Raw genomic sequence first — 26,163 nt, 5'->3', positions numbered from 1 at the left:
TCTGCTCTGACAGTTCTCAACGACTAATTTCTCTTCAACTGAAATAAAATTCCCAGGTTCTAACCAGGGATAGACATATACCAGAGCTTCTGGCCTTCTCTTGTCTACGGCCCTGCGCAGGTGTATAGAGAGCAGCTAGTGCTTAGCACGGTCATGTTCATTAGTGCACACCTTAGTAAAATGTTTTGCAACTGAAAATGAAATCATGCATTTCTTTTTGGACAAGTCCAGGTAGGTTCAGTCTGTTTTCTTGCATTTGGCTCATAATGAATACGAACCAGTGGTGGGCGATGTCGGGAACATGTACTGGCTCTGACAGACGTGTTCTGGGGGAAATATCCGAGCCGTCTTCTTCAATAAGCCCTAGGCAGGCATGTTGGGTTCTTTTAATGACACGTAATGGTTCCTCCTTGATTTTGCTCTGCTGTCTTCATGCCAGTTGGGCTGATTGTTTTTCTATTTCTCTCTTTCACTCTTTCTCCCTCTCTCACTCTCTTTTCTCTATATACAGTGAAGGGAAAAAGTATTTGATCCCCTGCTGATTTTGTACGTTTCCCCACTGACAAGGAAATGATCAGTCTATAATTTTAATGGTAGGTTTATTTGAACAGTGAGAGACAGAATAACAACAACAAAATCCAGAAAAACGCATGTCAAAAATGTTATAAATTGATTTGCATTTTAATGAGGGAAATAAATATTTGACCCCTCTCAATCAAAAAGATTTCTGGCTCCCAGGTGTCTTTTACACAGGTACCTGAGATTAGGAGCACAATCTTAAAGGGAGGCAATTAATCAATCAAATTACAAACTCTCCACCATGGCCAAGACCAAAGAGCTCCCCAAGGATGTCAGGGACAAGATTGTAGACCTACACAAGGCTGGAATGGTCTACAAGACCATCGCCAAGCAGCTTGGTAAGAAGGTGACAACAGTTGGTGCGATTATTCGCAAATGGAAGAAACACAAAAGAACTTGTCAATCTCCCTCTGCCTGGGGCTCCATGCAAGATCTCACCTCGTGGAGTTGCAATGATCAGGAGAACGGAATCAGCCCAGAACTACACGGGAGGATCTTGTCAATGATCTCAAGGCAGCTGGGACCATAGTCACCAAGAAAACAATTGGTAACACACTACGCCATGAAGAACTGAAATCCTGCAGCGCCCGCAAGCAAGTTCACCCTGCTCAAGAAAGCACATATACATGCCCGTCTGAAGTTTGCCAATGAACATCTGAATGATTCAGAGGACAACTGGGTGAAAGTGTTGTGGTCAGGTGAGACCAAAATGGAGCTCTTTGGCATCAACTCAACTCGCCGTATTTGGAGGTGGAGGAATGCTGCCTATGACCCCAAGAACACCATCCCCACCGTCAAACATGGAGGTTGAAACATGCTTTCGGGGTGTTTTTCTGCTAAGGGGACAGGACAACTTCACCGCATCAAAGGGACGATGGACGGGGCCATATACCATCAAATCTTGGGTGAGAACCTCCTTCCCTCAGCCAGGGCATTGAAAATGGGTCGTGGATGGGTATTCCAGCATGACAATGACCCAACACACACAGTCAAGGCAACAAAGGAGTGGCTCAAGAAGAAGCCCATTAAGGTCCTGGAGTGGCCTAGCCAGTCTCCAGACCTTAATCCCATAGAAAATCTGTGGAGGGAGCTGAAGGTTCGAGTTGCCAAACGTCAGCCTCGAAACCTTAATGACTTGGAGAAGATCTGCAAAGAGGAGTGGGACAAAATCCCTCCTGAGATGTGTGCAAACCTGGTGGCCAACTACAAGAAACGTCTGACCTCTGTGATTGCCAACAAGGGTTTTGCCACCAAGTACTAAGTCATGTTTTGCAGAGGGTTCAAATACTTATTTCCCTCATTAAAATGCAAATCAATTTATAACATTTTTGACATGCGTTTTTCTGGATTTTGTTGTTGTTATTCTGTCTCTCACTGTTCAAATGAACCTACTTACCATTAAAATGATAGACTGATCATTACTTTGTCAGTGGGGAAAACGTACAACATCAGCAGGGGATCAATACTTTTTTCCCTCAATATATATCTGTCTTTCTCCCTCTCTCACTCTCTTTTCTCTCAATATATCCATCTTTTTCCCTGTCTTTCTCCCTCTCTCACTCTCTTTTCTCTCAATATATCCATCTTTTTCCCTGTCTTTCTCCCTCTCTCACTCTCTTTTCTCTCAATATATCCATCTTTTTCCCTGTCTTTCTCTCTTTCAATCTCTATCTGTCTGTCTGTTTCTCTCGCTCTCTGTCTTTTTCTCCCTCCCTCCCTGGTCAGTAGACATAAAAGTTAACAGAACTCAGGGGTAATTTAGCCCCTCTGCCATCTGGGATCAATAGTGCAGAACCATCCAGAACAAGCAAGCCTGGCATTTTAATATCTGTAATTCAAAATAAGTGCTCTGTTTTCTGTCCATCCCAGACACACTCACACGCACGCACACACACACACACACACACACACACACACACACACACACACACACACACACACACACACACACACACACACACACACACACACAGACAGACACACAGACACTTTGACTGAAGCACCCCCCCCAACCCCCCCTCATTGAACACAGACACACAGCTGTGTGTATGCCTATCTGTGCGCTCATGCGTCTCCTCTCCACAAAGTGTTTGTAAACAAAGTCAAGTCGGTCTAGTCACTTGTCTCGCTCAAGTGTTTTTTTCCCCTCTCTCCTGGACACTGTCTAGCCTGTGAGGTAAGGAGTGGTGTATGGGGCACTACACAGTGTGCGGAGGGGCGGGGACAGTGGACAGTGTGTGTGTGTGTGTGGGGAGGGGGGGGGGGGGGGTAGAGCTGGACTGGGCGTTTCTTGTGCTCAAAAGTTGTGGGGGGGTATGCCTGTTGTTGGAGGGTAGGCCTGTTGTGGGGGGGTATGCCTGTTGTTGGAGGGTAGGCCTGTTGTGGGGGGGTAGGCCTGTTGTGGGGGGGTAGGCCTGTTGTGGGGGGTAGGCCTGTTGTGGGGGGGTAGGCCTGTTGTGGGGGGGTAGGCCTGTTGTGGGGGGGTATGCCTGTTGTGGGGGGTATGCCTGTTGTGGGGGGGTAGGCCTGTTGTGGGGGGGTATGCCTGTTGTGGGAGGGTATGCCTGTTGTGGGGGGGTATGCCTGTTGTTGGAGGGTAGGCCTGTTGTGGGGGGGTATTCCTGTTGTTGGAGGGTATGCCTGTTGTGGGGGGGTAGGCCTGTTGTGGGGGGGTATGCCTGTTGTTGGAATGTAGGCCTGTTGTTGGAGGGTAGGCTGGCAGTGCAGGTCCTCAGGGAGACTCCATTTGAAACAGTCTCCCAGGTTGCTAACACAAACACATGGCTGACGTGTTTAGACTAAGTGACAAAACGCAGGGCCCAGCGTCAGAGCCGCGTCCCTATATCCCCCCCACACAGCCCCTGCCAATTTGATTATACAATATTTAATCTAGATTGAAAGAGGAGAACAAGCACACCCCCCCACCACCCCTCTGTCACTTTTGCTCCCCGAAGGTATCCTGTCTGGTTTGATAAATGTCCGTCTGTCCGGCTTCTCCTAGGGTAAATGCGCTCCCCCTGAGGAAATGACATCATGAGGCATGAAGCGGCGGAGACCGGGGTGGGGGTGGGGGGGCTGGATAATGTAAAGGCGGCAGGTCGCAATGGCTGCTTTGCTGAGCAGCCATTGCGCCCCCCTATACACACACACACACACACACACTCCTACACACACACACACACACACACACACACACACACACACACACACACACACACACACACACACACACACACACACACAGCATCCAGAATCGGGGCCCAAACTAACCATTTGGGCCATTCTTGCCTACACACTCCTACACACACACACACACACACACAGCATCCAGAATCGGGGCCCAAACTAACCATTTGGGCCATTCTAATTGGCTAATTCTCAGGAATTAGCCAATTAATCATTCGGCTCCATTTCCCCTTTGAAACGGGTCTCGACAATTGTCGACACACGTGTGTTTGCTTGGATAGTGGGAATGGGGCTCTGCTCGCTGTCAACGGAGCTCCTGGCATCTTAGTTATGGCTGTGCAAAGTATGACTCATTGCCTATTGACAGACAGACAGGGGACAGACAGGCAGACAGACAGAGGGGATGCCTGGCCGGGGCCCACTGAGGCAGCTGGGGCAGTGGGCCTAGAAAGACCAATCAAGGTCCTAATATGGAGGTAAAAGGGCCATCCTCTCCTCCCGTCTTCTCTCCCTCATCTCCGCTCATCTATCCAAAGCAGATTGGGTGGAAATAGTGAGCTGAGCAGTGAATGTGAGGAGATGAGGAGAGAAAACGGACGGTATTCGATTATTTGGATGCATAGTTCCACCTATTAAACCCAATGGGGGTCAACCAAGACATTTTAAGAATATAATAGATTGTATTTTATTGAAATGAAAGGACTTTTTTTTTTTTGCTAGAAGTGCAAAATCAATAAGGTTCTCGTCGTTGCAGGTCAGAGGTTGCGGAAGAGGAGCGTCCATCTAGCCACAGCCTGTCCAACTCCAAGATGGCAGCCCGGGGGCTGGAGGAAGAGGAGGAGGAGGCGGAGGGAGATGACGAAGAGGAGGAGGAAGGCAGCCTGACAGAGAAGTCTCAGGACGAGGCGCCTGAGTCCCCCTCCCCGGTCACTATGGTTACGCCGGAGGCGTACGAGGACGAAGAAGAGGAGGAGGCGGAAGAAGAGGAGGAGGCCACACCGCTAGCCATGAGCTACGAACACACCCGCAGGTATGTCCTATCTGGTAGAATACAGACGTAGTTACACACAAATACAGACAAATTCAGACAGTCACGTACAGCACACCACACAACACCTCCACAAACATACCCACCCAATCACAACAGCCACCTCTGTCTCCTCCCATTCCAACTAACAAAACTAATCAAATGTAACAATGCATGACCTGCCCTCCCTGTAATGGCAGTGCAGTGAGGTCAACGAGAGCTAGACGATGACAAAAGGGTGTCGGGATGCAGATAGAACTCTCACAGTTCCATTCCATGTCCACCTGTCTGTCAGTCTCTCTCTCCCCGCACCGAGCACAGTGGCTCCAAATGGTTGAGCCTTTTAGCTCCCCCTTTCCCTTTCAGTGCATCCGTGGTCCTCTCTCTCTCTCTCTCTCTCTCTCTCTCTCTCTCTCTCGATGTCCTCCATAGCCCCTATCCCGTCCGTCTCCATCCATCCGTGCGTCAATCAGCCCCCACCATGCATGCGCCATCAAAAGTCCATCCATCGAGTTACAAGACAGTATTGGTTGGGCTAACTGAGGATGCTCCTTCCCCTTTCCCTCATCCCCCCCCTACCATTCCCCTCCCCCTCCCTGGTGCTGCTGCAGGTGTATAGAGGAAGACGGTGGGCTGTTAGACCTGGAGTCCCTGCCCAGCTTCCCCAAGGGCCTGGAGCTGCATAAGGCCAGCAGCAGCGAGGAGCCCCCCTTTGATGTTAAAGACATTTTTAACACCGCCTCGCTCGAGTCTGAGGCCCTGAAAGAGACTCTGTACAGGCAGGCTAAAACCCAGGTAGGTGGACTCTCGTCGAAAGAGAGCGAGGGAGGCAGAAAGTGGCCAATCATTTTGGACATTGGTCCCTGAAGCTTGAGTTCGATTGAGTTCGATGATAAGGGAAAACACAGCGAAGAAAACGCATGACAACGAGGCCATTGTTGTTCAGTGTTGCTGTATGGAGTGTCGGGATGAGAGTCGTTGAATAAAAGACCAGTGTTCTTCTCCTTGACATGCCTTACCTTTCGCTTAACTTACCTACTAACTGAGCTATTAACGCTCTCCTTCTACTACACCTACTGTCCCATCAGCAGCGTCACCTTTGACCTTTGACCTCTTGCATGCCCAGACTTGTTGCAATCGTTGAAACGATACTCCTAATGCGAGATGGAATATCTCTTGGTGTTTTATCGACAATAATGACAGTCATGTTCGATTGGCCGACAACGCGGAGACTCACAAAATGGTTTCTGACCAATGGATGTTGATTTTGTTTGTCATTTCTCTGTCTCCTCCAGGCTTATGCAATGATGCTGTCTCTGTCGGAGAACAACCCTTTGCACGCGTCCTCCCAGAACTCACTGGATGCCTGGCTGAGCATGGGAGGAGGCCCGTCCGAGACGAGCAGCTTTCACCCACTCAACCACATCTAGGAGAGAGAGGAGGGAGGCAGTATAGTATCACGATAAAAATAAGAAAAGTGACACAGAGAGAGAGAGAGAGAGAGAGAGCGCGGCAGAAAGTAGGAGGCTACTACGGAGGAGAACTCACCTTCACACACCCCCGGCCTGAGAAGAGAGAGGACTCCTGGCTCCTGCCCTTCTCTGTGTGTGTGGGTGTGTGTGTTTTTGTGTGCGTACGCACGCGCGCTTACGCGCATTGATTCGTGCATGCCCACGTTAGTGCGTGTGTGTACGAGGGGCCCCTCAGACAAACAGACAGTCGCAGGCAGAGATCCTCCCTGTAGAGGAGTGAAGGACATCCCAGGATTGACCACCACAAACCCCAGTCATTCTACAAGACCCGCCCACTCCGCCCCAGCGAACCCCTTTGGTTGGACTCTCAGAGACAGTTATGTTTGAGTGTGTAAACGCATCACTAGGAGAGCAAAACACCCATCTATTCTACACAGTCTAACACAATGTCTCAATAGCAACAGATAACAGTAACAGTAACAGTCGGTCTGGAACATATGCACTGCATGTCCATAGGGGGGTGCTGTTTCACTGGGTGGGAGGAGCAGCAGTATCAACACATAGTGGGGATGTACTAACTAGCTCGTTAGCTGATGGACCCCCCCCCCCCCCCCCCCCATCATATCCAATGCCTTCACTCTCTTCATTCTTGTTTCAAATCAATAATAGCACAATGATAAATGTTAGAGCAGGAAACGGCACTCTGGCTTTTGTTTATGAAGAAAGTACAGTAGGATGATGCATCAAGCTCGAATGGCAATGATGTCATGGAGAATGACCGCCCCCCAACATATAATGGGCATTGCAGAGGACAAAGTCTCGACCTCAAAAGTTATCCGGTGAACAAGAGGTTAAATGGATGTCCATTGGTTAGAATAGGGAAAGCCTGTTTTTCCCTTTTTTGCTCATTTGTTAACGTGATTCCATTTTATGTTTTTCTCTTTGATAAAACAGTATTGTCTCATTCTAGGCACCTCCGTGCTCAAATGTTAATATAATTATTTAGTGAAGGACCAAAATTGTATGATATTGTTGTATGATGTACAAAATAACCTGGACGTTCATAGCAAGAGTGGTATGTGCCAAATAACCCATAGAAAAGGTTTTGTTCTCCGACAATCATTTCTTTTTCGAGGGGTTTTAATTGCTGTCATAGTTGTTGTTTTTACCTTCTTATATATTTGATTTAAAGAGTGTGTGTAATTCTATTTATTTAGGTTAAAAAAAAATGTCACGATTGGAGACAAGTGACAAATGAAAACACGAAAAAAAAACGTATTTTGTTTTATCCCTCTTTTAAGTGTTGCTGAAGGAATGAAGTTGAATCGAAACGCGACCGAGATTTTGAATCTCGGTTTCAATGTTTTTTTTCTGTAAAGACCAGTGTGCCAAATTAGAAAGAAAGCATGAAAATCAGCTGTTTTTATTTCTAGTGACACGGTAGTTCTAGATTGTTTAGGTCATGTTTTGCAATGCTGTGTCTAGCATGAGGTTTGGTTTGTCTCGTTTCAGTTCAACCATTTCAACCAGTATGCTGATGTGTTTTGTGTTGGAAGTCTTACGGTGGTCATTTAATGAAATGGAAGCCTTCACTATGAATGTCAGGGGATTTGGATGCCAGGGCATTGTATTGTTAGCTTATCATTGATCCTAAGTATAAGTAACTACATTTCACTCGATAACAAATCCAATTAACTCAAGCAGTTTATTAGTGCTCAGATTCTGCTATGATGGTTTCAAATTGTAGGATTTTTTAATGTGACCGTGTGGTTTTAGAAAAAAAAATGTCTCGGAATGCCCAGTCATTGATAAAATCTTCATTGTTTTTCAGATAGTGTCCAACTACAGTGTAGCATTCTATCATATTTCCACTTGTTAGTAGAACTTGCATTACTCTCGGGGTTAAATGGTTCTGTAACTAGTGTTGACACGAGGGTTTCGACAGCCGAGAGACTTTTAATCCTGAGAAGAGTATGTTTCTTCCTTGGAGGCATATAACCCGCTGGTCATAGCTTGATGGTTCACCCTTTACTCCATCTGTAACTGAGATGAGTTTGATTGTCTGTAAAGGGTTTTAACACCCAGCAGAACACATTTACTGTACTGTGAGACCAGCAAAAGAATTAAACAGTCAAACTAGGAAAGAAATCAAACCAGGAAATGCTTCTGGTTTGGAGAGAAATATGACATACATAGGATTTTAAGTTTCAAAGACTTCTATTCACTTTGTATTCATATTTGCAAACACACTCTTTTTGATAAATTCCTTGTCAATTCCCTTCCTCCCAATTATCTTCTCATTTACGGGATTTCATTCCAAACTGTAGACAAAGGTAGAGATGGCACTTAATACTGCGCAGGGGTTTTTATTTCATGTCGCTGTAAGTTGAAGGGTTGTTCACTGTAAATTGCAAAAGTTGCTTTCACGCTGGACATGTGAATGAAGACTTTCAGGACTGTGCGGGAAAGGTTCAGGCCAGCACTTAAACAACAAACTGGGCAGGCATGGGTCTCTGTCACTAAAGAGTTACTAGGAGTTAACCTGATTTGCCTCACTTGGAGTGGATGATCAACCCTCACTTAAAATGATGATGAACTTGGAAAAAAATCAGTAACTGAAGCACTGTAATTTAATTTTTTTGTCAGCAGGTGGCAGGGTGATACTAGTTTTGCTGCATCATTTCATGTCCGATGATAATGATGTCAGAGGTCTCTGTCTTGCTATACTAAATGTGGATCCACGGTTAACACATTGTTTTGCAATACATTACTATTAAATGCAGAGACTGGGGTTACTAAATATTTAGGTATACTATATATGGAGTAATTCATGTCATGTACTACTGTAATAAGTGCGCGCTGTCGGTTGTAGAATTATGGATGCACATTGAAGTCAAAGATCACATTGCCAGCTTTTGAAAGGATCTGGCAAATGGTCACAAACTGATAACTTCAGAATACGGTTGCTGTTCTTTCCCCACTGTTACAGGAAAAAGTACAAAAAAACAACAAAAAAAAGTTTCTTTTTAACTGTATAGTATTTTAAAAAACAATGTTGCATATGTCTGAAAAATTCAATGAAAAAAATATGGGTTTAAATGGATGGTGCTCGTTTCATTTGAATCCGAGTTGTATCACCTCTGTTATGTTTATTAAAAAGATATTGTGCATGACGTGTTTGGCAGTCATAATGATGTCCATTTGTGAAATGTGTATCTTAAATTAAAAAATGAAATAAAAAATGATGAATCCGTAGATGCACTTATTGTACATGTGGTTAGGTTAGTAGGTTTGACTTCAAGTCCTTACAGATGTATTGGGCAGGTGGTTCTTAAATGAATACAAAAAAGATTGTGGGAGAAAGCTGTAATGAAAAAAATGAAAGGATTGTAGAATAATATTGAACAATTCTGAAATTGAAGTTTTTTTGATGCTTGTGATTATTGAAGATGTACTTCAGAGAAATTTCATGGAATTGATATGATTCTGATGTTAATTCTGTAGAATAGAAATGTATACCAAATGTAATCTTTCCAATGCTATGAAGAATTTATACATGAAATTGATATGCAATAAAAACCTGTGTGCTTTTTATATGAAATGTCCCTTGTATTTGTCATGTACCCAACAGAGAACTCTCTCTCTCTCTCTTCTCTGCATAGTCAAAATTGTTATAGGCCTAATTGTTGTATGTCTTATAAAGCAATGGACAGATAGTGAGATATTTAGATTATGTATTAAATAACTAAATAGGCCTACCCCGCCCACTTGCCATGATGATCAAATCATGCATGCGACCACTTTAAAGGGGCAATCTGTGATTGGCATATCCTTTTAATTTAACAATATATACCCACTGATTCTTAAATATGGAACTCCGTTTGGGTCTTTGGGTGTAAAAGATACACGTTAAATAAATAATATTGTTGACCAATCAGGACCTGGAAATGACTGCACGTCACATAATAATTTAACACGTTCATACATTTACACATTGATTACACTATCACTCTTATTTCATATCGATTCACCGATACATGCTGGTCGAGTTCCCCAAGCTATGGACAGTGTTGGTCATAAAAAAGCTAGCTAGCTGATGGATGCAAAACAATGTTCTTCCCCCAAAACATAGCAAATCAACGATCTGTTTCAGTAGCTATAGTTAGCTAGCTAGCTATCATTCTACCTAGGTGTCATCATCTTAAAGACCCCTAATTTAAAATACACTTCTTATTTGATTAATGATGGTCGGACCCATCTATGTGAAGCTAGCCACAATAAGGATTAGGCACAATAGTGGAATTTGCGATTTGCCTTTAAAATAAAAGTATCTGTGAAAGTAATGCAAATGAATACAAATAGTGGAATCATGCCATAATGGAATAGATCATGCTAAACAAGGTTGGAATGTCCTTATATAAATTCAACAAAAGACAATAATTTGTTAATTTGACAAAAGTCTGTTGAAATCACACTGAATTTTGTTAGACTATAGAATGTTATTGGGGGGGGGGGGGGGGGGGGGGGGGGGGGGGGGGGTGCATACCTATTTCACTGTACAGCCTTACCTATGGATTGTGGATCAATGACATGGGGTATCAGTCTACTCAGTGACATCCAGAGAACATTAGCATCATATTTATTATTGCAGGACTCTGAAACCACTGTGAATTGAGCCACATTTATTGTACCAGTCAACCTACTGAACACTATTCGAGAGGAAAAACAATGCAATGTGGATGTTTGGCGCCTGATAACTCTGAAAAAGCTATTTGGTACTGAGTAGACTGATACCCCGTTTAATTTATCCCCAATCCTTAGGTAAGGCCGTACAGTGCGATATGAATGTCAATACGCACAATGGGCTGACTGGGCAGGTGATTTCCCACAGTCAAAGTCCCGTTATTTGACGTGTCAAGCTAAGATGCTAATATTTGCGTAAACTCTTCACAGTTGTGTTCTGTGGGTGTCGCCGGGTAGACTCTTATCCCATTTCATTGCTCCACATTCCAACAGTCAACCTTGTTTAACATGATCTAGTCTAAATATGGCATGATTCCACCAATTGTAATCTTCTGCGTAACTTTCAACGAGGGACTTTTAGTTTGAAGGCGAAACGCAAATTCCACTATGTGGCTAATCCTTATTGTGGCTAGCTATACAACAAATAACCCGGTCCGGTCAAGACATACTAGCTGGCTGCTTATAACGTTATAACGTGGGCAACAGGGCTAAGTAGCTGGTTAGCTAGTTATTTCATTAGGAGAACAACAAGTGACTATCTAGCTAAAATGTCCTCTATGTTGTTGGTGTATGCAACACGATGGACTGACTGGTTTAAAAGTGTATGATGTGAGAATGTATGTGTATGTGATTATTTTAATAGAAGGTGATGCCAAAGAAAAATGTCCATCCTGAATGGCCAATAAAGTTGTATTATATTCTTAAACGGAAGCTAACGGAACGAAACAAGAGGAACCTATCTGAATTTGTCCAATAGGGGCGGCAGTGGTTAGAGCGTTGGGCCAGTAACCGAAAGGTTGCTGGATCGAATCCAAGGTTTTAAAAAATCTGTCGTTCTGCCCCTGAACAAGTCAGTTAACCCACTGTTTCCCGGTAGGCCGTCATGGTAAATAAGAATGAGTTCTTAACTGACTTGCCTGGTTCATTTGAAATACAAAATAATAGAAACTCTTGTTTTAGCTGTTCGGACTAAGGATTACAGCTCAACAGTGGCGGGAGTAACACTTGTTTGAACTGCAGATTTCCCCTTTAAGAGGTGAAAAAAGGAAATCTAAGGGGGGAAGTGAGGCAGGGGTACTTCCTTGTAAACACCATCCTCTCTGATCATATTATTGTGCGCAATGACCAATTCAAAACAATACACCGTTTGCTGAATCTTTATTTTCGAGAGGATAGGTTGAAGTCTATTTTGTGCTTTTTATTACAACTCAGTTTGCACTATGCTTCAGCTAAACGACACGGTTGAACCAATGAGTCCGGGGGCTGCGGTCCTTCATCCGGCAGAGGCAGAGGATGGAGTCGAGGTTGCCTTCACACCGCCGGGGGCCAGAGGGAGCCTAGGGTATAGTTCTTCTGTAGCATGTTGCTCCCCCTTACAAACGTTGACGCCGTTTCATGTCCACAACCCAACCATGCAAGCGAAAGTGAAGGATTATTTTGTCTTTAGGGTAAGTCTGGCTAATAATTGCCTTTTTTTTTTATCTGAACAACGTCGGATATTAGCTAGTTAGCAAGCTAATAGGCTAGCTTGGAAACAGCTGTCAAACGCTCACGCTGCAATCAGCTTGCAATTGCAGATTGACTGCTTGGCTCGCTCTGATTTGAAGGTGCGTATTCGTGGCAGTGAACACCTATGCAACATGTCGTTACAAACTAACCTCTATTTCTTAGATTGTGAAACAAACCGTTCTGTTAAACGCAACCATTTATTCAGACAACTGCAATTTATTCAGCTATGATATATGGAACAATCTGCTCGATTATTATAATGATGAGTGGACTGAAATCAATTAACTGTGGCCTCTTCATTTCAGCCAGGGACCATTGAACGAGCAGTGAATGACATCAGAACAGTGGGCCTGCCTTCAGAGGATGGAGAAGTGCTGAGTGTGTGGCTGCTTGCAGAGTGAGTCATTTTATCAGCAATTCACATCATCACATAGGCCAGTAAAGTTACATTGGCAGTACAGAAGTTCCCAAATGTGGTCCTGCCCCCCCCCCCCCCCCCCCCCCCCTGGGTGCACGTTTTGTTTTTTGCCCTAGCACTACAGGTGATTTGAAGTGCGCTTGATGATGTCTGAGTGTTTTCAATGATTCATTCCAGTGGAGAACAACTGCCCCTCTCATTGAAGCCATGGAAGTTGAAGGCCGACCGTGGTACTGCAGACATTGTTAGCGGAAAACAGGATCCCCCAATTAGTGGTGAGGAGTCTACCATGTCCAGAAGCGACTTCATTTTAAGCTTTGTTTTAGTATGGACAGTTACAGCTGATTTAGGGACTGTATATCGATTCGCTCTCCTTAAATATTTAATCTGATGTATTTGTTTTGGTCTCTGAATTGTTTAATCAAATAAAAACTACAACCTTTGTCCTGAATTAGCCTAGAGCGCATGTGCGTCCAGCAGCTATATCCTGTCTTAAACTTGAACTATGCTATTGTTTTGTACATAAATACTGCACCCTTAAACTTCAAAACAATCATATAACTACGCCGAACAAAAATATACATGCAACAATTAAGGATTTTACTGAGTTAGTTCATATAAGGAAATCGGTCAATTGAAATAAATTCATTAGGCCGTAATCTATGGATTTAGCATGACTGAGAATACAGATATGTATCTGTTGGTCACAGACACCTTAAAAAAGAAGGTAGGGGTGTGGATCAGAAAACCAGTCTATTTTGTGTGACCACCATTTGCCTCATGCAACGCGACACATCTCCTTCGCATAGAATTTATCAGGCTGTTGATTGTGGAATGTTGTCCAACTACTGTTCAATGGCTGTGTGAAGTTGCTAGACATTGGCGGGAGCTGGGACACACCGTCGATACAGAGCATCCCAAACATGCTGAATTGCTGTCATTTCTGAGTATGTAGGCCATGGAAGAACTGGGACATTTCAACTCCTAGGAATTGTGTACAGATCCTTGCAACATGGGGCTGTGCATTATCATGCTGAAACATGAGCTGATGGCGCGACATTGGGCCTCAGGATCTCGTCCATGGTATCTCTGTGCAGTCAAATTACCACTGATAAAATTATGTCTGTAGCTTATGCCTGCCCATACCATAACCCCACCACCACCATGGGGGTGCTCTGTTCACAACATTGACATCAGCAAACCGCTCGCCCACACGACGCGATACACATTGTCTGCCATCTTCCCGGTACAGTTGAAACCAGGATTCATCCGTGAAGAGCACGCTTCTCCAGTGTGCCAGTGGCCATTGAATGTGAGCATTTGCACACTGAAGTCAGTTACGACGCCAAACTGCACACCTGTCAGGTGGATGGATTATCTTGGCAAAGGAGAAATTCTCACTAACAGGGATGTAAACAAATTTGTGCACATAATTTGATAGAAGCTTTTTGTGTGTATGGAACATTTCTGGGATGTTTAATTTCAGCTCATGAAACATGGGACCAACACGTTACATGTTACGTTTTTATATATATTTTTCAGTATAAGACATTTGTTGGAAAGCTAGATTTATTTTTTGGGAATAGTCATGACTGGTTCAAGCTGTCATGTCGTTAAGACAGCAGTGGCGAAGGATATCATTGCTACTTAATGTGGATCTAAGTTCCATTGGCGTAGGGTTAGCTGGATGTTTCTGACCGGTCTTGAAACTGTGACAATGGCCAGCCTCTCCCTGCTTGCCTCAATGGGATATGTAGAGATTTTGCCAACACAACCAGATATACAGTACCAGTCAAGTTTGGACACACCTACTCATTCCAGGGTTTTTCTTTTCTTTTTACAATTTTCTACATTGTAGAATAATAGTGATGACATCAAAACTATGAAATAACACATTTAATCATATAGTAACCAATTTTTTTTTTTTACAAATCAAAATATATTTTATATTTGACATTCTTCAAAGTAGCCACCTTTTGCCTTGATGACAGCTTTGCACACTTGGCATTCTCTCAACCAGCTTCATGAGGTAGTCACCTAGAATGCATTTCAATTAACAGGTGTGCCTTATGGCAAGAACAGCTCAAATAAGCAAAGCGAAACAACAGTCCATCATTACTTTAAGACATGAAGGTCAGTCAATCTGTACAATTTGAACATTTCCTCAAGTGCAAAAACCCATCAAGCGCTATGATGAAACTGGCTCTCGTGAGGATCACCACAGGAAGGGAAGACCTAGAGTTACCTCCGCTACAGAGGATAAGTTCATTAGAGTTACCAGCGTCAGAAATTGCAGCCAAAATAAATGCTTTACAGACACATCTCAACATCAACTGTTCAGAGGAGACTGCGTGAATCAGGCCTTCATGGTCAAATTGCTGCAAAGAAACCACTACTAAAGGACACTAATAAGAAGAGACTTTCTTGGGCCAAGAAACACAAGCAATGGACATAGACAAGTGGAAATCTGTCCTTTTGGTCTGAGTCCAAATTTGAATTTTTTTGGTTACAACCGCAATCTTTGTGAGACACAGAGTAGGTGAACGGATGATCTCCACATGTGTGGTTCCCACTGTGAAGCATGGAGGAGGATGTGTGATGGTGTGGGTGTGCTTTGCTGGTGACACTGTCAGGGATTTATTTAGAATTCAAGGCACACTTAACCAGCATGGCTACCACAGTATTCTGCAGTGATATGCCATCCCACTATCATTTGTTTTTCAACAGGACAATGAGCCAAAGCACCTCCAGGCTGTAAGGGCTATTTGACCAAGAAGGAGAGTGATGGAGTGCTGCATCAGATGACCTGGCCTCCACAATCATCTGACCTCAACCCAATTGAAATTGTTTGGGATGAGTTGGACCGCAAAGTCAAGGAAAAGCAGCCAACAAGTGCTCAGCATATGTGGGATCTCTTTCAAATCAAGACAGTTGGGAAAGCATTCCTCATGAAGCTGGTTGAGAGAATGTCAAGCGTGTGCAAAGCTGTCATCAAGGCAAAGAGTGGCTACTTTGAAGAATCTCTAATATAGTTTGATTTTGTTTAACACTTTTTTGGTTACTACATGATTACATATATGTTCATCATTTTGATGTAGAAAATAGGAAAAAATAAAGGAAAACCCTTGAATGAGTAGGTGTGTCCAAACTTTTGACTGGTATTGTGTGTATGTATGTATGTGTATATATATATATATTTTAAAAATCAATCAATATATATATTTAAAAATCAACAAATACAATCAGTCAGTTTAAAAAAAGGATAAGGGTACAACAGTGTGTGTGTGTGTGTGTGTGTGAGTGTGTGTATATATATATATATACACACACATACACTTTTGTACCCTTATCCTTTTTTTAAACTGACTATTGCATTTGTTGATTTTTAAATCTGACTTTTAGTATAATGAGTAATCTAGGAATGTCATGAGTTAATTGACACAAGAACGTGAGAAAATAGCAACTCTACAGAGTGCCAATGCTACAATGAATGGCTAAATTAATTTAGTTGTATACTCCGCGGAGTTCTTCTTCACCATTCTATAGTTGCCAATAATTGCTTCTGATACACCAGATGTACAGTTGAAGTCGGAAGTTTAAATACACTTAGGTTGGAGTCATTAAAACTCATTTTTCAACCACCTCACAAATTTCTTGTTAACAAACTATAGTTTTGGCAAGTCGGTTAGGACATCTACTTTTTGTGCATGACACACCTCAGAAAAGAAATTGTAGACATCCACAAGTCTGGTTCATCCTTGGGAGAAATGTCCAAATGCCTGAACATACCACGTTCGTCTGTACAAACAATAGTACGCAAGTATAAACGCCATGGGACCACGCAACCGTCATACAGCTCAGGAAGGAGACACATTCTGTCTCCTAGAGATGAACATACTTTGGTGTGAAAAGTGCAAATCAATCCCAGAACAACAGCAAAGGACCTTGTGAAGATGCAGGAGGAAACGGGTACAAAAGTATCTATATCCACAGTAAAATTTGTCCTATATCGACATAACCTGAAAGGCTGCATAGCAAGGAAGATGCCACTGCTCCAAAACCACCATAAAAAAGCCAGACTACGGTTTGCAATTGCACATGGGGACAAATACTTTTTGGAGAAATGTCCTCTTGTCTGATGAAACAAAAATAGAACTGTTTGCCCATAGTAACCATCGTTATGTTTGGAGGTAAAAGGGGAGGCTTGCAAGTCGAAGAACTACATCCCAACCGTGAATCACGGGGGTGGCAGCATCATGTTGTGGGGGTGCTTTGCTGCAGGAGGGACTGGTGCACTTCACAAAATAGATGGCGTCATGAGGTAGGAAAACTATGTGGATATATTGAAGCAACATCTCAAGTCATCAGTCAGGAAGTTAAAGCTTAGTTGCAAATGGGTCTTCCAAATGGACAATGACCCCGAGCATACTTCCAAAATTGTGGCAAAATGGCTTTAACAAAGTCAAGGTATTGGAGTGGCCATCACAAAGCCCTGACCTCAAATCCTATAGAAAATGTGTGGGCAGAACTGAAAATGTGTGTGCGAGCAAGGAGTCCTACAAACCTGACTCAGTTACACCAGCTCTGTCAGGAGGAATGGGCCAAAATTCACCCAACTTATTGTGGAAGGCTACCCAAAACGTTTGACGCATGTTAGACTATTTAAAGGCAATGCTACCAAATACTAATTGAATGTATGTAAACTTCTGACCCACTGGGAATGTGATGAAAGAAATAAAAGCTGAAATAAATAATTCTCTATTATTCTGACATTTTACGTTCTTAAAATAAAGTGGTGATCCTAACTGACCTAAGACAGGGAATTTTAAATGTCAGGAATTGTGAGAAAAAAAAATGTTTAAATGTATTTGGCTAAGGTGTATGTACACTTCTGACTTCAACTGTATGTCTTTGAACCAATTGTTTTTAAATCGCACACAGAAGTTAAAAAGATTGAGTTGCTAATGGCAGCCTGCAGTACCCCGGTCGGCCTTCAATTTGAGCAACTCAATGAGACGGCAGCACTGCAGTCACTTTCTGGAGTAGCTCAAACAGCGCATGTTGTTCAGTGCTATCCGGGATTACTTGAGATGTCCCTACCCTAAACCTAGCCCAATAATGGACTAAAGGACTCCTTATAGTCCAAGGACCTTACATGTTCTTTTTTTTTTAGGGGGATTGGCTCTGGAAGCCAAATACTCAAATGTAAACGTGATTCGATTCTTGGTTGCGGTAGGGTTCTAGAAACACAAATCCCTCTACTTTCACATGACAATACACACTTACTATACACTGTTTTATCATTTGCAGCTGACAGTATTTTTCAGTGACAACACGTTTGGGCGTCAGTCTTCCGTCTGCACACAGTTGTACGGAGACACAGATGGTCCACTCTGTCTTCCGTAAACAAGCACTGTAACATACCAATATGGCCTTGTGGGAACCCTATTCAAATTGTGTAGTAATGTTTTTAATTTTTTTTAATCATTTCTCGATGATAGTATATTCTGAAATATACTTAATATCGTCAATAGGCGCTAAAGATAGTTAACGTCTATGAATGGGGTACCTTAACCCATAACCGTTTTACATTTCAATTTCAATGTGGGTAGGGACGTCCCACTGTTTCCGGAAAGCACAAACCATGTTGTCTCCATGAACTAAATATCTTGCGCAATTGTGTCAGATGTTATGCTACGTACACTGTCCACGAGAGATTAACCAACCCATAGGAATAATTGAAACCGCCTTCATTTGGCCTCTATGCGCTATCGAGTTTTCACAACGGAATGAATGGTTTCACGTGATCGATGGCCTTGTCCATTCATATCATTGTTTCACCCACTCATAATCTCGGACACCAGGAACTAATAGAGTTTCATCTTTCTATGCACCAACCACCCTCAGTATATGTCTGTACTTCCGTTTTATGACCGCAGGGGGCACTAGAGACAATGAGGCCTCATAGAGAGAAATCAATTAGGTTATTATTGCCGAGTAACTGCGATGTTGATCCATTCTCAGTTTTACCCTATCACAGCAAATTTAAAAACGGTTTTAAAGTCACAATTGGCCTCATGATGAGAAGGTTTCCTTTCTCTCCAGAAGGATGCTTATTTTTTGTAGTGAAGGGTTGTGTTGACACACCATCCACAGTGTAATTTGTAAATTTCACCTTTATTTAACCAGGTAGGCTAGTTGAGAACAAGTTCTCATTTGCAACTGCGACCTGGCCAAGATAAAGCATAGCAGTGTGAACAGACAACAACACAGAGTTACACATGGAGTAAACAATAAACAAGTAGAGGAGTAGAACATAGTAGAAAAAAATAATCTATATACATTGTGTGCAAAAGGCATGAGGAGGTAGGCAATAAATAGGCCATAGGAGTGAATAATTACAATTTAGCAGATTAACACTGGAGTGATAAATGATCAGATGAACATGTGCAGGTAGAGATACTGGTGTGCAAAATAGCAGAAAAGTAAATAAAATAAAAACAGTATGGGGATGAGGTAGGTAAATTGGGTGGGCTATATACCGATGGACTATGTACAGCTGCAGCGATCGGTTAGCTGCTCAGATAGCAGATGTTTAAAGTTGGTGAGGGAGATAAAAAGTCTCCAACTTCAGAGATTTTTGCAATTCGTTCCAGTCGCAGGCAGCAGAGAACTGGAAGGAAAGATGGCCAAATGAGGTTTTGGCTTTAGGGATGATCAGTGAGATACACCTGCTGGAGCGCATGCTATGGGTGGGTGTTGCCATCGTGACCAGTGAACTGAGATAAGGCGGAGCTTTACCTAGCATAGACTTGTAGATGACCTGGAGCCAGTGGGTCTGGCGACGAACATGTGGCAAGGGCCAGCCGACTAGAGCATACAGGTTGCAATGGTGGGTGGTATTTATTTTATTTTTATTTCACCTTTATTTAACCAGGTAGGCAAGTTGAGAACAAGTTCTCATTTACAATTGCGGATGGCACTGTGATAAACTGCATCCAGTTTGCTGAGTAGAGTATTGGAATTTTGGCTATTGGCTATTTTGTAGATGACATCGCCGAAGTCGAGGATCGGTAGGATAGTCAGTTTTACTAGGGTAAGTTTCACGGCGTGAGTAAAGGAGGCTTTGTTGCGAAATAGAAAGCCGACTCTAGATTTGATTTTGGATTGGAGATGTTTGATATGAGTCTGGAAGGAGAGTTTGCAGTCTAGCCAGACACCTAGGTACTTATAGATGCCCACATATTCTAGGTCGGAACCATCCAGGGTGGTGATGCTAGTCGGGCGTGCGGGTGCAGGCAGCGAACGGTTGAAAAGCGTGCATTTGGTTTTACTAGCGTTTAAGAGCAGTTGGAGGCCACGGAAGGAGTGTTGTATGGCATTGAAGCTCGTTTGGAGGTTAGATAGCACAGTGTCCAAGGAAGGGCCAGAAGTATACAGAATGATGTCGTCTGCGTAGAGGTGGATCAGGGAATCGCCCGCAGCAAGAGTAACATCATTGATATATACAGAGAAAAGAGTCGGCCCGAGAATTGAACCCTGTGGTACCCCCATAGGACTGGACAACATGCCCTCCGATTTTACACACTGAACTCTGTCTGCAAAGTAGTTGGTGAACCAGGCAAGGCAGTTATTAGAAAAACCGAGGCTACTGAGTCTGCCGATAAGAATATGGTGATTGACAGAGTCGAAAGCCTTGGTCAGGTCGATGAAGACGGTTGCACAGTACTGTCTTTTATCGATGGCGTTTATGATATCGTTTAGTAGTAATTAATTACTTCACCATGCCTAAAAGGATATTCAATGTCTGCTTTTGAACTTTTTTACCCATATACCAATAGGTGCCCTTTGCGAGGCATTGGAAAACCTCCCTGGTCTTTGGTTGAATCTGTGTTTTGAAATTCACACTTCGACTGAGGGACCTTACAGATAATTGTACGTTATGTGTGGGGTACAGAGATAGTCATTCCAAAATCATGTTAAACACTACCATCAATAAGGCTGGTCTTAATGACTAGTAAGCACATTATACTTCACATCGCTTCCTATCTCATAGGCATAGGGTGCGGCAGGGTAGCCTAGCGCGTTGGACTAGCAGCCGAAAGGTTACACGTTCGAATCCCTGAGCTGACAAGGTACATATCTGTCATTCTGCCCATGAACAAGGCAGTTAACCCACTGTTCCTAGGCCGTCATTGAAAATAAGAATTTGTTCTTAACTGACTTGCCTAGTTAAAGAAAGGTAAAAAAAATAGAAGGTATTCAAATGGTAGTGTTATTAATGTAACCTTGTCACTATTAGCAAGCGTGACAGTCATTCACCTATTAAAGGGAAACTTTGGGATTTTGGCAATGAGTCCCTTTATCTACTTACCCAGAGTCCAATGACCTTGTGGATACCATTTTTCTGTCTCTAACTTCATACTGGAGACAGAGGTAGTTTCACAATGCTAACTAGCGTGACACAATCTACATTTAATTTATTTTAAATTCAGGCTGTAACACAACAAAATGTGGAAAAGGTCAAGGGGGTGTGAATACATTCTGAAGGATCTTTATCCTACTACCAGTCACTTGCATGTATGTATGCATGTGTATACTTGCATTCTCGTGTTTCTAACTCACATCGTAGTTCTTGTGGTTTTTATTCTATATTATTATTATTATTGTATTGTTGGGAAAGAGCTCTCAAGGTAAGAATGTCACTACTGTTTTACACCTATTTTCCTGTGGATGTGGTAAATAAACTTTGAAACGATATTAGTGCAAGTGAGAGGCAAGGATAATATTTGTTGGGCAATTAAGAGCCATGTAGTGCTTAAAGGCATGTTTATTTATCCAGTTAATACATACCATCTCCATGAAAAATTATATTCTGCCGGCAGATGCCAATTGGTAAAGACATCACACAACCCCTTGGCACATTTTAGTCTCTCTTACACCATTGTGACTTCATATTTTCATGAATATCTCATTACATTATTTCGCTACAGATGAGAATACTAAATCTGAATGTAATAATGTTTCCCTTAGAGTTGACCACTGGAACAACGAGAAGGAGAGACTGGTGCTCATAACTGACAGGTAAACCATATGATTAGTGGCAAATGTTACGATTGGATATCCATTGGAACCCAATTGGAGGGATCCATTCCCATATCATTTGATACATTTATGTTGCCGACTGGACGCGGTTGTGATATATTCGTGATGATAAAGGTGTCAAACTTGCATGAACGTTTGTACACTCTTCACTTAATTTGCCATATTGTCCCTCTTGGTTTTCTAACAGGTCCCTGCTGGTTTGCAAGTATGACTTCATCAACCTGCTGTGTCAGCAGGTCATCAGAATCTCCCTTAATGCCGTGGACACCATCTCAGTGGGCGAGTTTGAGTTCCCGCCCAAATCACTCAACAAGTAAGCGCCACTGAGCTATGACCCTATACAGAGACCCTGTACTTACAACAACACAAGACACTTGTCGATGTTCTGAAATAATTGGATAGGTACAGTATAAGCAATATGGTAGAAGGCTAACGTTCACTTGGGATAGGCTTGGTGGAAATATTGCCATATTGCTTATACATATCCAACTATGTTGAGTCTACTCAAGTCGCTTGGGGTTGTTTCTGGACAGGTCCAAATACACTCAGCAGTGTTCAGTAGGCATGGAAACCAAAAACTAGGAACGCATATTGGACAAGTATAGATACACATGTTTCTAAAGCTTTTCTCCTCTCGTGCCCACTGAACACAGCCTACTATTCATTGATTACTCTCAGCACACTGGAATTACAATAAGTGTCTCTACAGGAGGGAGGGCTATGGGATTCGGGTTCAGTGGGACAAACGCCCACGCCCCTCCTTCGTGAACCGCTGGAATCCCTGGTCCACAGACATGCCCTATGTCACCTTCACTGAGCACCCCATGGCTCGTGCCGACGAGAAAGTGGCCTCTCTCTGCCAGGTTAAACTCTTACGTTGCCACCTCCCCTCCCCCATTTACAATAATAACAATTTCTATGCAATATTCATGTTCACATGGGAGCTTGGTATATTAAACACTGAGCTGCTCTCCTCTTCTGTCAGATGGACATCTTCCGGACCCAGCTGGTTCAGGCAGTGAAGAAGGCCCACAAGGAGTTTGCCATTCCGGGCAGGGCCAACGGAGTTCTGATCCTAGAGAGGCCCCTCCTCATCGAGACCTACCTGGGCATCATGTCCTTCATCAACAATGAGGCCAAGCTGGGCTACTCCATGACCAGGGGAAAGATTGGCTTCTAAATGTTTCCCACTGAGTGACCCTCTTATTCCACAGCAGTGGGAGCGCTGTCAAACTGTGTGTTTTATGAGTGTGTGTCTGTCTGCTCGTGGAATGCTGACAATGTGGCTGTGTCATACCCAACGCTTGAGTATAACCGGCGGGCAGCCATGGTGTGCAGCAAGCCTGAGTTCTCTCCACTCCTGCCACAGTGCTCTCATGCAAAGTTGTTTTCCATTTGCCATAATTATTTAACCCCCGAGTGGAGAGACCTACAGTATGTGAATTTGGTGTGTTTGTGCGATTAGGGAATGTCGCTAATTGTGGGTACAGTGCATACTGTTTACCTTGCCATTGTGAAAATACTGTAATACACACCTGATGCTGCTAGGTGAACCTGACTTAGAGCCCTTGGAAGTTAATATTATCGTGGGCCTTTTGTGCAGTACGAGGGCATGGTTAGGTGCTTTAACTTTAGGTATAAGAGTGGGCTTTATCAGCGCTCGTTATTACAGAAACTGATGCAATGAGCTTTGCCTGATCAAGCGGTCTACCCATTATTTTCAACCTGAGACGCCTTGCAAAATTGCAGATTTTTGCATTAGCCAGATTGGCTCTAAAATCCATCATATTGGGACGTTGTAGTGGTAAGATTTGAGAATTAATGCGGCTGCCGGTGCTACAATCTGCGTTTTCAGTCAAAACTATGACCACGTTATTCTGACGTGGTCATATGTTTATTTACTATATTTTACTTGAATTATACATTGTCTGGTGCAAGCTCAACTACAGATATCCCATTGTGACAATTTTCTTAAATTGATTAGGTCTATTCATCTCCATTTCTAGAAAACACACAGCCTTTATCGTCCTCATGCTAGGCTAGTTCATGCTGAAACAGCGGATTAGGTCCTATGAAAATGTGATGTCTAACATTGGGGCGAGTAGCTGCCGGGGAAGTGTTGTGGAATATGTTACTTTAGCATTAGCTACATAGCTTGAGGACAAGAAAGGCAGTTTAATTCCGAACTAACAGTATTATGATTTGCCGTCAGGCATTGTGGGATAATTAAAAGTACAGTGACACTTTCCATGCCTGGATTGAGGTACGTTTTCAAACCTGTTTGATTCTTAGTGTTGACCGGTATAGAAATGTCTAGAAGGGGAAAATAATCGCTTCTACATATGGTTTCACCAAACAATCTACTATTCAAATACACAAATATTGCTCGGAGGCTAAAATAGTCTCATCAACACCTGAATAACTTGACCATAAAAAATAAAAAAAATCCACGTGGGAATAAAAATGGTGGCCATTTTAGATTTCATTGATCTATTAGTCAACTATTCAAGTAACTAACTAGTTAGGGCTGTAGCCATAGTCTGACATAAACCTCAAAGAAAAAGCAACTGAAGTTAAATTGGATACAGCGTTTGAAATATCAGCCTCAATCAGATTTGCATGTTAAGGTCTCTTTTTACCAAGCTCGTTTGCTCGCACGGCTTTGCCGCGGACCTTTTGTTCAGTAGCTCTCAGGAACAGAATAATCCATTTCTGTTAAAGTATTTGGAAAGGACTATAGTGAAATAGTTCCATGCCATTGTTTTTCTCCTCTCGACCTGGGGACCTCCCTACCCCTCCCTGCTCCACAACTCTTGCTATTTATTTTTAACCACTTATTAACCCCCTTGGCCTCTGCTTTACCGATTTGTCACTTCCATGTCGACGCTTGAGTACTTGCTCCGCGAGAACATCCACCTCATTCCCTTCTACTACCACATGCTGGCACCCAGAGGAACCTTAAATACCCCCAACTGTCTCAACCTAAACAAGCACAAATTTAAATGTATCAGCGCTGCACAGGAGCCAATCTAAGGAAGTGATTTAATGTATAAGGGACAATAACAGGAAGTGACATTGGCTGAATATAATTGAAACTGAACAGTCTAAGATTTCCTAGAGGCCCTATTACATTTCAAACATTCTTCCATCAGTCACAATGGTTGATGGACATTCAATTTTATTTCTAAACAGAGTAAGATGTCATTCTTGCATGGGATCCAAACGGAATATTTAAAAGGATGCAAGACAAATCAACGTCAAGTAATCCAGGAACCAGATTTAAACTGGTTTGAAATAAACTGATCTTTCTCATCCATTCACCAGAGAAGAATCTGGTTGTTAGGCCTCTGCTTCACACAAGATCATGCTTTAACCGCTCGAATGAACTAAGATGTCTGTCCAACTACCTTTTTTTTTTCCACTCCTGGTCTAAATGTAACATGCATGTCTTGCATGTTGGTTTGCATGCCGTCTCTGTTCAACTTCAAAAATGCTCCAGAATAGCAATTGATGCAGGTTTTGAGTGTTACAAAAAGAAAACTAACTTCTTGGTTAAATGCTTAATATTTGTAGCACGGTCACCAACGTGAGGCAATTGCCTACATTACTTTGATATTTCATACTGGGTAAATCTGATATCCAACCCATTTGCCGATTAGTTTGACTCATAACGCTGACTATATGCTCACACTGACCTTGAATACGGTACATTGCTTATTAAATAAATACTCATCAAAATCATGTCTTGTGGCATTGTTTCTTACACTGCAGGTTCCTGGTAAACCCAGTTTGAAGTACCCCGGGGATTAGGGATTTCGACAAAGTGGAAAAAGTTTCCCAGACAGTCTAGGACTATACTTAATCTCTTACTTTGACCCCATGGGAAAATTTTGTACACATTTAAAGTGGCGTTTAAATACAAAACAAAATTGACAATACAACTTTCACAAGTTTACATACCAATAAAAATAATTTAAGAAATAAAACACACAAAAAAAAGACTAGCCTGCTGGTCTTAAATAGCCCGAGCTATTTAGGAGGGATATCACACCTGGCACAAATTGTCTAGTTGTTTTTTTCCTGATGAGGGGTGCCCTATACCTGCGTCCAGAGGAGAGCAGTTC

The 26,163-nt window shown here is 42.8% G+C and overlaps 2 protein-coding genes across 10 annotated transcripts in view; both read left to right on the top strand.

Annotated features, from left to right (window-relative positions):
• prdm16 (PR domain containing 16) overlaps window positions 1-9,858 on the top strand; it is a 235,315-nt gene extending 225,457 nt beyond the window's left edge. For 8 of the 9 annotated variants that reach the window (XM_031794072.1, XM_031794077.1, XM_031794076.1 and 5 more), the window contains 3 exons: window positions 4,520-4,795; window positions 5,404-5,587; window positions 6,088-9,858. In XM_031794072.1, the coding sequence (XP_031649932.1) occupies window positions 4,520-4,795; window positions 5,404-5,587; window positions 6,088-6,222 (595 nt within the window). In that variant the 3' untranslated portion in view covers window positions 6,223-9,858. The remainder of the gene's footprint in view (window positions 1-4,519; window positions 4,796-5,403; window positions 5,588-6,087) is intronic. The other variant, XM_031794078.1, reaches the window with a different exon arrangement.
• Window positions 9,859-11,860: 2,002 nt separating this feature from the next.
• On the top strand, window positions 11,861-25,780 carry tprg1l (tumor protein p63 regulated 1-like). The gene is made up of 6 exons (XM_020506187.2): window positions 11,861-12,455; window positions 12,822-12,913; window positions 21,968-22,018; window positions 22,227-22,352; window positions 22,749-22,902; window positions 23,025-25,780. Exons 1-6 carry the CDS (start codon window positions 12,228-12,230, stop codon window positions 23,217-23,219), a joined length of 846 nt encoding a protein of 281 aa, XP_020361776.1. The 5' UTR covers window positions 11,861-12,227; the 3' UTR covers window positions 23,220-25,780.
• The last annotated feature ends 383 nt before the right edge of the window (window positions 25,781-26,163 follow it).

Source organism: Oncorhynchus kisutch, linkage group LG17, assembly GCF_002021735.2.
Source record: "Oncorhynchus kisutch isolate 150728-3 linkage group LG17, Okis_V2, whole genome shotgun sequence".
Taxonomy (NCBI): domain Eukaryota; kingdom Metazoa; phylum Chordata; class Actinopteri; order Salmoniformes; family Salmonidae; genus Oncorhynchus; species Oncorhynchus kisutch.
This window is presented reverse-complemented; position numbering and strand designations above follow the sequence as displayed.

Coding starts and splice junctions, on each gene's coding strand:
- tprg1l (XM_020506187.2), top strand. CDS start 12,228: ATGCTTCAGCTAAACGACACGGTTGAACCAATGAGTCCGGGGGCTGCG. Junction 12,456..12,821: donor AGGATTATTTTGTCTTTAGG/GTAAGTCTGGCT, acceptor TCTTCATTTCAG/CCAGGGACCATTGAACGAGC. Junction 22,903..23,024: donor AAGTGGCCTCTCTCTGCCAG/GTTAAACTCTTA, acceptor CTCTTCTGTCAG/ATGGACATCTTCCGGACCCA.